Here is a 14919-nt window from a genome sequence, read left to right on the forward strand (position 1 = left end):
TTCTGGATCTGGGTGGAAGGAATGGCCACTCAGGTAGGAATGATTCTGGCAATTGTGCAGCTGGCCCCCTGCATTTGGGAGAGAGGCCCCCACCCTTTACCATAGTTGACAATGAACCTTCTCTGAGGGTATGCATGTAGGAGAGATGACTCTGCCCCCACACTTCAGGCAGGTGGATCCAATGGCTGGATCTGAGCTACCTGGCTAACACCCAGGCCTACAATTGGGCATTGCATTGACCCCCCTCTCCTAGCATCTACCCCATCTGGGTCCTGCTGGAGCTGGTGACTGTACCAGTTTTGTGGAACAATACCTATAATATCTCCAAGACTCAGGGTGGCCACCAGATACCTCAGAAGAGCTCTGGTGAGGATTCAGGATGGTGTAACAAAATCCAGATGCCTCGGACCAGACCAATGATTTTGCACTGGACAGCTGCCAGTCAAGGTGATGGGACAATGAGGTATACTATATGACACACTGAAGCCTACAATGCCATCAGGATGGATGAAGAGGTGTTGGAGAGGCAGGAGAGGAGGAGAAGCACTTATTTTTCTGTTCCTGGTGTGGTTTCTGTTTATTGGGGCTTACCTTTTGCTTTCTTTAATGGAGGGGACACATCAGGGTTGAGGGGGGAAATGGGGACTGAGAGGTGAACAGAATTGGGGTGCATGATGTGAAACTCCAAAATGATTCAAATAAAAAAGTTTTTAAAACTACTGCTTTCTCAAATAGCACCTTCCTGTTTTCCAATTCACAACAGAGTCAGTACACATCTTTCTTAAATCCTAGAAATTGAGCCTTACCCCTGTTTTATCATCTATCCAGTGATGACCAACTCTGACTGTTAACATGTCTGTTTTCCTTCCTGTCGACCTTCAGGTTAACCCATATGGATTACTGCAAGAATCTGCAGTTTGTCTTCCTATGGATGAATGATCTTGTCATTTCATCAACAAATTCTACATACCACATGCAGATGATTTCTAGATATGCACATTAAATCTGTAAGGCTGAATAGGGGTCATGGAATTACAGGGGGGAACTAAATTCCCATGCTTTACCCCAAGCAGAGAGCCCAGTTTGGTGGGCAGTTCTAATTGTGTTTGGCTTTGAGGTCAGGGTCCCTCTGGTGATGAAAGCCTCTTAGGGAGATGTCTGTGGGAACTCTGATTTGTCTGTATGGAGGGCTTCTGGGGGGGGGGCTCTGGAGCAGTGTCAGTTCTCTGTGAGACCACTGCACGGTCTCTGTAGACAGAGACATGCCTGGGTGACCATGAGATACTGTAAGGCTGGGATGCTGTGGCAGATTTCCCCCCTCCCCCGCTCTCTGTCTTGCTGACACTATCCATGCCAGAATTCTGGAGTCAGGGGTAAGTTTCTGCATCTTCTGGGTGGACAGTTCTGGACTGTATGTAAAATCTGTGGGGAGTTTCTGTGATGTTAGAATATGATATAGGAATTCAACTGCTACTCAGGCCACAGAAACCACAGCAGCCCTTCCCCTCTCACAGGGAGAGAGAAGCACCACTGTGAACATCCAGCTAACAGAGTTCATGTGCCAGGGTTTCTCACCCAACAAGTGAGTTTACTGCATGGGGAGGGGTACTGATAGACACATCCTGCTCCTTGCCCCTTTCCCTGCCTCCTGTCAGGGAATCAGAGAACCTGGCTGCAGGCTTGGATTGTGAAACCTCCCTCATACTAAAAAAGGTGTAAGAACCACCCTCCACCCTATGTCTGCAGTATGATCCCTCTCTTCAGTGCCCTCCTGTAAAACCATTATGCTGTCTTTGGTGCAGACCCTTAACTCTCCTCAGAGCCTCCATTAAAGTCTGCCTTCCTGCCCATGGCATGAGTCACTCTTCTAATATGCTCCATACCCCAACAATCCATCTCACTGTCCCTTTCACTTGGTGCTGATAAAGTCCTGTTGACAGTCTCCCTGCCATCTCACCTGGTGAGTGTGTATGATTTTGTGGTAGGTCTTTCCATGGTATATCTCTGTAAGACCTCTAGACATTCTGTGTGGAAGTCCAATGAATGATGTGAGGTCTCTGAGTCTGCATGGTCTCTGGAAAGGACAGGGTCTATACGATCCTCTTTCTGAGGGTGCTGTGTGAAGTCTAGAAGGTTGGCTGATATCACTGTGAAGGAGTGTTGTGTGGCACCCAGAGGCCACCAAAGTGACATCTAGACCTTAGGGCCTGGAGAAGTTTGCTAAGGTCTCCCTTAGGGTCTCTAAAGTCTCCTTGGAAGCTGGGTGCAGACTCGGAAGTTAGTTACTTTTGCATGTTGTAAGATATATCAACCAAAAAAAAGTCTCTTTGGTGGTCATTTTCAGGGCTTCAGTGTGGAGTTTCCTGGGGGTATTTCTGCGTGTTTCTGAAAGTCTTTGGGTGATGTCTCTCTGTGAGGGTCTTTGGAGAGGTCTGTGTGCACTTCTGTGTGCATGCCTGGAGAGGGCTGGGTTCACTTCTGGGGATCTGTATGTAGATGCCGGGGTCAGTCTCCCTGGAAGGAAGTTAATTATGTCTCTTTGGATTTATCCCAGGGCCTGCACAGATATTAGTCACTACTGTCTCCCACTAGGTGGTTTTCTGCAAATGTCTATGGACATCTGTGAGGACGTATAGGTGGATCTGTGAAGATCTCTGAGACTAGAGAATGTCAATGTAGATTTCTCTCAGGGACTTGAAAGATGTGTGTGGGTTCTGTGTTAGGGAAGTCTGTCTCTGCTTGGATCTCTGGAAAGGATTTGGGGGGTCTCTTTCTGTGGAGTTCTGCTAAGGACTCTGTAGCTACCTCCTTTTGTGTGATTCTCTGTGGAGATGTTTGTAGCTCTTATGTTTTGATCCACAAAAGTCTCTGGAATTAGTTTCTGGAATTCTGGGATGTTTCTCAGGGTGAATATATAGCCTGGACTTACTCTGTGGAGATCTCTTTGGGAATCTATCAGTGATCATTACTGTACAGGTCTCTGTGAGTTACTCCAGGCCCAAGGAATACCACTATACTTGACAAGGCAGTCCCATTCCTGCTGCTTCCCGGTCTGCTGGTACCACTGTCTCTAGCACTTGTACCTCAAGGAAAACAAGACCCACACCCATGTCTTTACTGGATCTAAATGTGCCCCTTGGATTCCTGATAGGTCCCAGTAGTGCCATCCTTAGGGTCGTGGCTTCACTTTGGTTTCTGGGACTAATGTGGAGGCTGTGATCATTGATACAGGACTAGCTCAGAAGAGGAGTGAAGTTTCCATATCCACTCCTAAAGAGCTGCTGAGTATCACATATAGACTCTCGGTAAGTGTGCCAGAACAGGCCCCATGTCCATATCATTTACTTTGGTGGTACCTTCTGGAACAAAGTTTTCTACAAGGGAATAAATGACACTACTGGAGCTGTATACTGGTGGCCTTTGGTGAGCAAGTTAATTATGGGAATTGGATGCTCTTGCTTGCAGTTACCCCGCTCCCCTTGGTTCCTAAGAGAAGAGAGACTAGGGCAAGGAAATTTGGGGTGGAAGATGAGTGAAGCCCAGGAAGGGATCCTTTTGGCCTGCTCAGAGATCCAAAGAGCACATGCACATTGTATAAGTCACTTCCACCGTGTGATGATTCCCTGTGGGGAGGCCATTTCAGGTCTCATGGGAATACAGGGCTGCAGGCCTAGAAGGAATTACCTTGTGGCCACAGTGCATCCCTTCAGCCCTTTAAAGGTATCCTCCTTTCTTTTGGCAGTAACATTGACACAACATGGGTGTGCAAAGCCCACCAGGCTAGAGTGACCAGCAGAATCACTAATTTCAGGCCTTTCCAGTAGTTTGTATCAAGAATCGGGAAGGAAAGAGCATGCAGATAACTAGACCTACTGTTAGGAAGTTAATCTTCTTTCCTTGCATTTGTTTCAAGTCACTGAAAGCTAAAGGGCTCCTACAGCCCAAGGTGAAGAGCCTGGGGTGAGACCAAGGTGAGTGACTCCGCCCCCAATGTCCACAGTCTATACAGGAAGGGCAGAAGCTTCACATGCATGGAAAATTTTAGAGCATCCTCATGTTATAGAGCCTCCTGCCTTGGCTCCAAACTTCCTATTTTCTACCTCCCTCCTTGGGCTAATCACACAGTAAGATGTGTATTGAATATAGTGGACCAGAAGAAAGAGCAAATGACCAGGCACAATGAGACCCTCAGCAACAACTCTTGAGCTGCCACTAAGATGAAAAGTTGTAGGTTCCATGCTGTCCACCTTTCTGGTATTGGGTGACACAGGGCAGGGTAACACTGTTTTGTCATGCAGGCTAAGCATGGAGAACTCATCATGTTGGCAAACTAGATTAAGGTGTGTGTAGGGGGTCCTGAGGCTAACTAGTTCCTTTATTTCTTGGCAGGATATCCAGAGGTCATTATTCTCCTACTTTGTCATCAGTGCCTACTTTGTGACATTGAGCAGGCTCTCTGGAGGCTCTGTCCACAGTTACACAAACTCATGTTAGAGCAAATCATGAGAAAGACCTGGTGAGCTGGACCTAAGGGGGGGGGGTCTGATATGGTTAACCTATATGTCTGCCAACCCTCAAGACTTGATTTGGTCTTATAGGTTTTATTTGGGATCCCCACATCAATAGTAAAGACTTCTTGTATTTATCTTATAGGGTTGACACTACCCAGGCCACAAAAATTATTAACACTTCTGTTTCTGTAATCACAGTATAATTAACAGTAGCTACAATGATAGAACTAGTGAAGGTGAGACCTCAACAGCCACTGTCTGAAATTTGTGGAGCGTATCCCCTCCAGAAGCAGTGGACCAGATGCAGACATTTTCATGTAGCCTTGCGCTGAAGAAAATACCTCCAGATAAAACATACACAGAGTAAGTAATGAATGCCTAAAAGTTTAATTACTTTAAATTTGGAAAGGCACTCGCTTTTCCACCATATACACTTCTACAGCAGCAGTGCCTAGGGCAATGAACGGGGGTCCCTGGCACACGAGGTACCTGAGACATTTGCTGAACATTGGCATATTGGGACACAGGTTGTCCCAACACCTGGGCCCAGCTGTTACCATAGGGCATTGATTTGTGTGTGGATGGGTGGCTACGTACGATGGAGTTAGCTTGCTGAACACAGCTAGTGTTTCCTTGTGTTATCTTTGATTCCACATTAGGAATCCTATGATGGCAGACATGCCTACTCATTGAAGCTTTGGTTGGTTCCTGCAAATTACTAGAGGGAGCACTCCTATGGTGAACCCGGTGTTTCTCCACTGAGACCCATCCAGCAGAGGTTTTCTGGTCCTGTCCTTCAGTGACCTTGTGTGGCATAAACACCCTGTTTGCTACTGACTCTTGGCTTTGGGTTGGTGATGATGAGGCCTTGACTTTTTGTCTTGAGTTTGGTTGAACTTTCCCTTTGGGGTTAAAAATTGACAATACAAAGTTTTTTATCATGTCCACAATTTTCTTTTCATGACTATGTGACTTGGCATCATGGGCAGGCCTTTTCCCTGAATGACATATGTACTGCCTGGGACATTTAAAGTCCTCTTTTTGGTAATTCGGACCAAAGATGTGGCTATTCCATGGTTCCTGGGGTATAGATTTCTTGGGGACAGCCCCTTCTCTTGAAGAGAAAGGGTACCTGTCCTGGGAGATTGATGTTCTTGTAGTGGACTTGGTCTTGCTGCTGGACTGTGAGGCCCTGGAGGCCATGATATCAGCAGCAAGCAGAACCTCAGGGGCACAATCTTGAAGGAATACCCCAGTGGCACAGTCCTGTAGCACAACAGGAGGAGCCAAGCAGCGACGTGTGCGCTGGCCTGAGGCTTCCGGCATGTGATCTATAGTTCTAGAAGGTGAAATTTCAGTGATCTTGAGAGATCCAAAATCCCTTAGATGTTTATTGTTGGATGAAGAGTTTCCCAGCTCCCGAGCAGGCTTGGTGAGTGCCAACTCACATGAGTCTTCCTCCTCTACCTCCTCCAGCTCCCTGGTATTCCTACTACTTGGTGACAGAGATGCCGAGCTGTTGTTCCTAGCCCCTTGGTATTTATCTCTTGATGACCCATACTCATTCCCTGGTGACTGACACATACCTCTGACTAGGTCTGGAATTGGCTCTGGGTTGCCTAAAGAAGATTTAAGAACGTTATTATGGTGCCATGCTCGGCCTATGAGGTCCTGTCTGGTGGACAAAGCTGTGGAGCTATCCTCCTGGATAGTTGTAGAGGCCTCAGAGGGTATAGAGTTGTCACTGTGTGGAGTAGCTGTCAGGTCTTCCAGCTGGAGTGCAGGAGGAGAGTTCTGTGTGGATTCCACAGGGGAATCTCCTTTCATTACTGTCTCTTCTGGGGCTTGCTGAAAAGTTTCCAACAGGACACTGGCCGTGGTGGAAATGGAATCATCTCCAGAGTCCCCAAAGGACAAGTAGACATTGGAGGTCTGTGGAAAAGGCAATGTTGATACAGCCTTTTTCCTCTGAAAAACATGTATGGTCTTGATGCCTCTGAGGGGCAGACTCCATCTGTGCCTCACTAGACGTCTGGTAAGATGTGTTTCCAGCATCTTCTGTGTGCCAGCATCTAGGAAGGAAGGCCCATTAGAATCTTTATTGTAGGTGCTCAAATCTTGGAAGGATGTTTTTGCCATGGGCATCTTACTGTGGTTGATATCCTTGCACTTGCTGCTTAAGTGGATTACCAGTGTACCTTCTAGTTGCTGCTTATCTGGTCCCACAGGGGAAACATTTTGTGTGTCACTTCTTTCGTGTCTTGTGTAGCTGGATTCCACCTCTACATCAGGCATAATCTCCAGAACTTTGCCCAGTGAATCTTTTGGGCTCCTGTCCAGATTTTTCAATACTGTTTCTGGACAGTTGGTTATAGTCTTGCATGGGTCACTCAGGAGTTGAGCTAACTCTGGAAAGTTTGGTGAGACTCTCTGTGGAGGTTGACTGTCTTCATCTTTCAGTGTTGAGGGACATGCAGACCCATGATTCACTTCTGCCTGGCCCATTCCTTGGGGTTCCTCCTGAGGCTTTAACAGGTCCAAACATAGCTCAAAGTCCTTGTCAGGACTTTGGCCATGGAGTTGAATGTATCGTTTTTTTAAGTGTTGCTCTAGGTGCTCCTGGAGCTGGGGGTCAGTGATTTCCCCTGGGAGGTGGACAAGGGAAACCCTGCCCTGGGAGGTCTGCCTCTTTGAAGTGAGTTCAAGAAATGCTTCCTGTGATTTTGTAACCCTGTCCGGTAGCTTGTTCCTACTTTCTTTGACTTTGTTCAAAATATGTTCCTCTAGGTGTTGAACAGCAGGTGGGACAGTAACTTGGTATCTCGAAGCATTAAAGTAAGAAGCCGCCCTATTACTAACTAAAACTGAATTGCACGGTAGCCTTTGGAGAGAGTTTGGGTCACAGGCCTGTGTTTGGATTTCAGTCATTCCTGCTCCAGTGTCAGACATCTTTGTAGTTAAAGGTTGGGATTTGTCTAAGGGTTGAAGCAAGGGCTTTGGAGGAATGAGCCTTCGAGGTACATCAGACAGAATTTGTATTGGAATATAAGGAGAAAGTCCATTGAAGAAGATGGAGGGGGGATCTAGTGTTGACTGTGCCATATTCACAGTCGCCACAAGGGACTCACTGTGGAGGAAGGGGAGACCCCAGAAATACTGGCTGTATGTCACATGTACATGGTTGCCAGAGACCTTTTCGTAGCATAATTGGTGATGGCCTGAAAACTGCTCAGATTTGCTGTTTGGACACCAGAAGGGGCATGAGGTGGTGGTGATCTCCTTGCTGTTCCAGGACTCTAGCATATTGCCCATACAGCGCAAGTCGTTATCAGATTTTCCTTTCTCTTTCCATATTTTGAGCTCTACTATCTTACTTATCTGATATTCCAGTGTCTCTTGGACATCTGGCTTGATGAATGTGAGCTCCCCAGCCTCTATCTGCCTGTTAGTGGGTCCTGTCCAGATTGAGGGCTCTTGGAGGGTAAGAGAAAGAGGTCCTTGCCAGGACTCACCATGTGATGAGTTGGGGTGGCAGCTGCTTTTGTCAGCTAAGTTGGACCAGGAAGGGCCTGACACAGATCTGTTTGATTGGTGCAGGCCTGTGGAAGTTGAGGTAGGCCTGTTTGAGTAGTTAAGGCCTGCGGTTGTTGAGGTAGGCTTAATGGATTGGTGAATGCCTGGACTGCTTGTGGTAGACCTGCTTGAGTTGTCAAGGCTGCCAGCTGTTGAGCTAGGCCTGCTTGACTGTTCAAGACCTGTAGTGGTTAAGGTAGGCCTGTTTGTGTTCTTAAGGCCTGTACTGGTAGAGATAGGCCTATTTGAGGTGTTAAGGCCTGGACTGTTTGGGGTAGGCCTACTTGAATACTCACGGCCTGGCATGTTTGAGGTAGGCTTGCATGAGTTTTTAAGGCCTACAGAGGTGGTGGTGGGTAGGCATGTGTTGTTAAGGCATAATATTTTTGAGGAAGGCCTGCTTGTCTTCAGATCAAGGCCTGAAGTGCCTGAGGCAGGCCAGCTTGAATTGTAACGACCTGGTGTGTTTGAGGAAGGCCGGCTTGGATGTTCAAGGCCTGGAGTGGTTGGGCTAGGCCTGCATGAGTTGTTAAGGCCTGGGATGGTCAAGGTAGGCCTACTTGTGTGGTTAATACCTGGTGTGACTCTATTAGGCCTTTTCGCATGGATAAGGCCTAATGTGTTTGGTATGGGAGAAGGCAAACCTGGCAGAGGTGTGCTCTGCGGGGTTCCCAATGCTTTTCGGTCACACTTAAGAGCCTCCATCCTGCTATTTGGCAAGGATGGAGAATATACCACAGGATCAGGAGGATGAGATGTTTGGGCATGTGCCCTTGGTGGTGAACAGCATCTTCCTGGAGTCAAGGTCTCTGGTGGCTGAGAGGCTCTCCTAGACAACTGTGACTCAATAGAAGCTAGGGCATTCAGCAGGACAGGTGACAAGATTTTAGAATCTTTTGGCAGCAGGTGTTCCTTGAGAGGAGCAAAGGAATCTGCTAGGGACAAATCTGTGTCCACAGTCTCCTCTCTGGGCTGCTGAAGTCGCTGGTTGATTCTGGCAACTTCTGGGTTGGACACTTCACCTAAGGTATCTTGTCTTAATTGCCGGCAAAAGCTGATGGCATTGACAAGCCTCCTTAGCATGCTGTGGGAGACAGGACATGAAATTGCAGCAATGAGCACATGGGCCAGGAGTTTGGGCAAGCTGAGTAGGGAAGGACCCATCAGACCTTTATTCTACCCTCTGATTTGTACAAGAACCGGTTATCTTAATCTCCAGGACTGTACTCAGATCCCACCCATGCAGAGGTCCCTATTCCCTTGACAGCCTCATGGCATGGTTGTGGGAGATCACATCACATAATAGGCAAGTAATGAAGAGACAGAATGAATGGAGATGGCTCACCTCTGCATAACTGAAACCAGTACCTTGTCCTCCTTAGTTTTCTTCCTGCTGCCTCTATAACCTGTAAATGGAGACTCGGTTATGGTGGGATAAGGAGGGACCTGGTTTCTTACCAGAGACTGAAAGAAATGTCCCTTCAGTAGCAAAGGAAGGTTAAACAGGAGCTCAGGCATCTGAGCAATGCTGCATGCCCAAATGCCTTGACAGCAAGGCACATGAGGGGCAGGACAAGGCCATGGGGCAGGAGCTTCCACTTCTAAGGAATTCCATGGGCTTCTTAATCTCCCTGTGGAATGGAGGGAAGGACCAGTGTTGTGAAGGTGGAATATGTCTCAGAGAAGTTAAACAACCAATTTGCCCCCAAATCCCCTTAGCAAGGTTCTACTTCCCCCCACACTACCCCTTCCCAGGCATCACCCAATCCAGACCATCCAAGGCATCAGTCTGTGCACAGAACCTGGGAAGTGTCTTCAATTCTGGGTTCTTTCCCAGGAGCTGCCTCCTCCAGGGTTCTGAAACTCATGTGTTGTGATCACTCAGGGACAGGTGATGATGTCACCTTTCCAGGGGAAGGGAGTAGCCTACCTTTCAGGATCCTGTATTTCTTTTTGACCTTGCTGTGCACCCTCTTCACCACCTGACAGAGACAGACAGCACATGCTGCTCCATTCTCTTATCCACAATGTGGGCAAATATGTGTTCTTTTCCTCTTGGAAAACACAAATGGGGGCTATCTCTGTGAGAACCACCATGAGTGTCATTGGTCAGTGTTCGGCTCAGGAACCAAAGTCTCACTCTGAACTACCAGCAGTCACCTCCTGAGGCCAGAGGCCACTCATCTTTTGGAGCTCATGTCCCTCTGTGTCACCTCCATTGACCCTATAAAGTTGTATGTTAGAGGGTGACATAGGAACCAGTGCTCAGAACCTTTCTCTTCTCAGAGGTCCCTAACCATCCCAGGAACACCTTCCCTGACCACAGTCTCAGGGCTTCTCCCAGGTGTGGACAGTGTGAAAGGAGACATCTTGGCTCCCATTCTCCCCTCTGCCCTACCTGCTACTTTTGAGAGGGTAGGGTTCTGCTGTTGGCTGAGATCCCCTGTCAGCCACCTCCCTATTTTATTTGAAAGGTAGAGCCTATAAAAGGAGAGGAGGGTGGAACTATTCTCTGTTGGTTTGGAGCTAAGCCTTTCTTACCATTTTTGCAGTGATGTGTTCTGCTGGTTGAGGTGAAGGTGAGATATCGGGGAGGTAGGGTAATAAGAGGTGGAAGACCCCCAGCCCACACACAAAGGCCAAGATCATGTCCATTGCCCAAGTGGTGAAGCTGGGTGTCAGCCAGGAAGTATCCATGCTTTCCAAAAGAGAGAGAAAATTCTCCGTCTGAATCGCACTGTTGCTCTCATGCAACTGAACTCTGAGAGTTCTCTCTTGGACTTGGCAGCTGTGTCTGGGCCTGCATCACAGAGCTCTTGTCTCTATGTCACAAAGGGCTTCAAGGGTGGGGGAGGGGTAGGAAGAGTTGAGAGAACAATCCCTCCCCTAACTCCAACCTTTACAGTTTGTCCATCCTCCAAAGTTTCCAATTCCACCTACACATTCTAACAGATATACAGTCTTCTCCATTTTATTTCCTTCCCTTCTCCCAGTGTGGGGATTGTCCATGTTCTGTGGGCTTTTGAAACCTCACATTTGAAACCTACAGTGACATGCCTCCTCCAAAAGCCACACCTTCTGATCCCTCCCAAACAGTTCTACAACCTGGAGACCAAGCACTCAAATATATGTGCCTATGGAGTTTATTCAAACCATCACAATCCTTTCACTTCCTCTCATAGTCTTTTAGCTACATCATAAACAAAATTACCTTAGTCAAATTTCATAGTTTAAAGTCCTCATAGTTTTACCAATTTCAACATTATTTTAAAAGTCCAAATTCCCTTCCCAGTCTCAAGACAATCTCTTCATTGTACCCTCCTATAAAATCAAAACTCAGATTGTAGGTTTCAACATACAATGTCACAGAATCCATATTCTCATTCCAAAAGGGAGAAAAGAGTACAGGTTCAGTGAGGAAATACGGGACAAAAATAAAACAAAACACAGGAAGGCAAACTCCAAACACTCCATTTTAATGTCTGGTATCAAAGGCTTTTAACCTCTCCCACACAGTTCTGCTGTTTTTACTGCGATGGACTTCTTTTACTTGGGCTGATTCCACTCCCTCTTAGCAGCTTTCCTTGGAAGGTATCCTGTGGCTCCAGTATCTTCAATATCTTGTGGTGTCCAGTCAAATCCAGGTTTCACCTTCACAGCTTCACCTAATGGCATCCCTGGCTTCCATGCAGGGACACTCTGACAGATACTGGCTGCAGCAGCTTTCCACAACCCCTTCACTTATGTTTCCTTCATGACTCTAATGTCAGAAACATACAACCAATGTTGTGAAGTTCTGCTGCCAGCAATGGATAAAACCTGGAAACAGGGGCCCTTCTTGTATTGGCATAAGCTTTGATTCTCTGTTGCTCTTTTGGGACACGTCATCCCTTAAGGACTTGTCTTCTCACAGATTGCAGGAATAGAAGGGTAGGATCTTGCCCTGAGGGTACCACTCCTTTTATTCCTTTCCGCTCAATGTTTTTCAGTACCAACCAAGGCTCCAACTTTAACTGTTGGGTGCTCTTTTTCCTCCTCAACCTGTACATTTGTATTATCTTCTGCCTTGCTTGCTATTTTTCATTGTACATCTGTATAACATTGATCTCTAAGTACCACACAGTGGAGTCAATGTTAAACTTTCTTGAAAGCTTCTTTGCCTAGTAAAATATAGGGTATTAGTCCAAAGACTTTTTTGTTGTTGTTGTTTTTTCGAGACAGGGATTCTCTGTGTAGCTTTGGAGCCAGTCCTGGCACTTGCTCTGGAGACCAGTCTGGTGTTGAACTGGCCTAGATCCACCTGCCTCTACCTCCGGAGCACTGGGATTAATGGCACGCACCACCAGAGCCCAGCTTAGTCCAATGATTTCTTCAGTCAGACTCTTTGGACAAGGACAGAAAGCACTCATGGTTTTGCTCAAAATATCACAAGAACTGTGTCTACCCTGGAAGCTAATGCCATTCCCTCTGGAATCTATTGACCTGGTCCTCCATAGTGCACATTGCTCTTAGCACTATTGTTTTCCAAGCTCATGCTAGGACTTCCCTTAAAGCCTTGTTTACAGCATTCAGCTACTTTCCCAGTGCAATGTCCAAAATTCTTGAACATTATTCAAAAACCCAGCATGGTCAGGTCTGTGGCAGCAGTACCTCAGTACTAGTACCAGCTGCTGTCCTAATTACTTTTCTATTGCTTCAAGGAGACACCATGACCAAGACAACTCATAAAAAGAAGAGTTCACTGAGGCTTACAGCTTTAGATGGTGAGTCCATGTCCATCAGCATGGCAGCATGGCAGCAGACAGGCATGCATGGTGCCTAATTGGAAGTTGAGAGATTACATATGATGGAAAAGCAAGGGGTCAAGGAGAGTGGCATACTGGAATGGGGTGGGCTTTTGAAATTTCTAAGCCCATTCCCAAGGACACACCTCCTCCAACAATTCTATACCTCCAAGTCCTTTCCAAACAGTTTCTCCTAACTGTGGATCAAGCATTCAAATACATGAGCATATGGGAGCCATTTTCTTTCAAACCAGACCCACAGAGGAAAATTTGACACTGAGTCTACATAGCAACTCCTAATGTGAGTTTTCTTATATTTTTAACATCTAGCCATTTCCTCTGACTCCTTCAGTCACAGTGTTCTGTCATTCCTCACATGCTCCTTGTTATACTTTTAGATATTTATCTGAGTACTTTATTTGTGGCTATTTGCATTTATGCTTTCAATTCATTTATTACATGTATTCAAAGACAGAGTAGACTTCTTTTTATATAATAATCTTTTAATTTTTTATGTTTCGTGTGGCCACTTATTCAAGATATTTTCTTATTGATTCCCAGAGTTTCTGGCTAGACAAACTTGATGTCTGCAAAAGGAAAAACACCTTCTTTTCTCCTTCCCAAAACTCTGTGCTTTTTTGTTTCATTTGCTCATCCCTGGTTCACCAACTATGGGTTCCAGTGTGATGTTGAAGTGGAATTGCTTTTTTCATTTTCATGGGAAATCTCTTTGTTTCTCACCATCCCAGTGATTCAGTCTGTCAGTATTCTCCTTCATTGAATTAAGGAATTTGGTTTCCATTTCTAAAATGCTGAGAATCTGTGATATCAATGGTCATTTATATTTTCTACAGGCGTGCCCCTATGATCTTCCCTGTTTGTTGTGTGTTCTATTTTCATTTCTTTGGCTGTGATAAAATGCCTGACAAACATCAATAAAAGAGTCAAAAGGGTTTAATTTCTATTATAATTCTTGATTAAAATAATCATTGTGGAGAAGGAAAGGCCAGAATTTCAAATACCTTGGTACATCACATCCCTACTCAAGAACAGACAGAAATGGATACATCTATGCTGTCTGCTTGCTTTCTCTAGTTTTCTCCTGTCCTATAGAGTTCAGGACTCCCTGCTCAGGAAATGGTGTCACCCACAATAGGGTCTTCTGACTTGATTAACAATCAAGACAATGGCTCTACAGACAAGCCCAATGGCTAATTTGACCTAGGCATCCTTTAATTACCAAAATAGAGCCAGATAAAAATACAAGGGATTTTAACAGTGAGAAAGCCTTATTTACAGAGCTACCTAGCCAGCCAGAATGGCAGCAGTCTCTACAAGAAGCCAAAAGTGAAACAGATACTGAAACCGGCCACCTGACTGCCTCTCACTCTAGGTCACCCTGACCATCCCCTCACAGGCTTGGTCAGGCACACCTGTAGCCATCCCCTAAGCAGGCATGGCTACAGCTTCCCCTACAATTCTCCTTTTAGTCTAAAAGAGGATTAAATCTTAACAGTGTAAAGTATCCAAAATTAACAATCATAAAGGTAAAATATAAGAAGATACAATAATTGCTTATGTCACATCCTAACTATGTCTATTTTAATTAAACACTAAAGTCATCTGAAATTGCTGTCCAAGCCTGAACACCTCCTTCTAATCCCAACCATAAACAATAGGAAGCTATCCATAACTAGATATATATACTTTTCTAAGTGACAACAATGTGGAAAGGGGCATAGCATCCTCCCAGTTACTTCCTGCTGAAATGGGACGACAATAGTCATGTGTGGTCCTCTAGGAAGAAAATGTTATTGTATCTAGTCCATTTTAGATGGGACTCATTGATTGAAGATCTCGCTTGAAATCCTCATCTTGATTGAAGTCAGAACCCAAAGCTCTGGCCAGAGTATCCGTTGAAGTGGAGCAAGCTGGATCTAGTGCAGTCCAGGAGGTGTGGCCCATTTTCTTTCCAGGGTGTCCAGGGATTGCTGTCAGGCAGGTCTTCATTGGATGTGTATGAATAAAACATAAACAGTTAGCACAGAAAT

General features: G+C 45.9%; 1 protein-coding gene across 1 annotated transcript; it reads right to left on the reverse strand.

Moving 5' to 3' along the window:
- Positions 1 to 4901: 4901 nt before the first annotated feature.
- LOC113834073 (spermatogenesis-associated protein 31E1-like) lies at positions 4902 to 9248 on the reverse strand. The gene has a single exon (XM_027400960.1). It carries the CDS (start codon positions 9246 to 9248, stop codon positions 4902 to 4904), a length of 4347 nt encoding a protein of 1448 aa, XP_027256761.1.
- Positions 9249 to 14919: the final 5671 nt, after the last annotated feature.

Source organism: Cricetulus griseus, chromosome 2, assembly GCF_003668045.3.
Source record: "Cricetulus griseus strain 17A/GY chromosome 2, alternate assembly CriGri-PICRH-1.0, whole genome shotgun sequence".
NCBI lineage: Eukaryota > Metazoa > Chordata > Mammalia > Rodentia > Cricetidae > Cricetulus > Cricetulus griseus.

What these genes read in the sequence shown, in the direction of transcription:
- LOC113834073 (XM_027400960.1), bottom strand. Translation starts at nt 9,248, where the DNA reads ATGGGTCCTTCCCTACTCAGCTTGCCCAAACTCCTGGCCCATGTGCTC.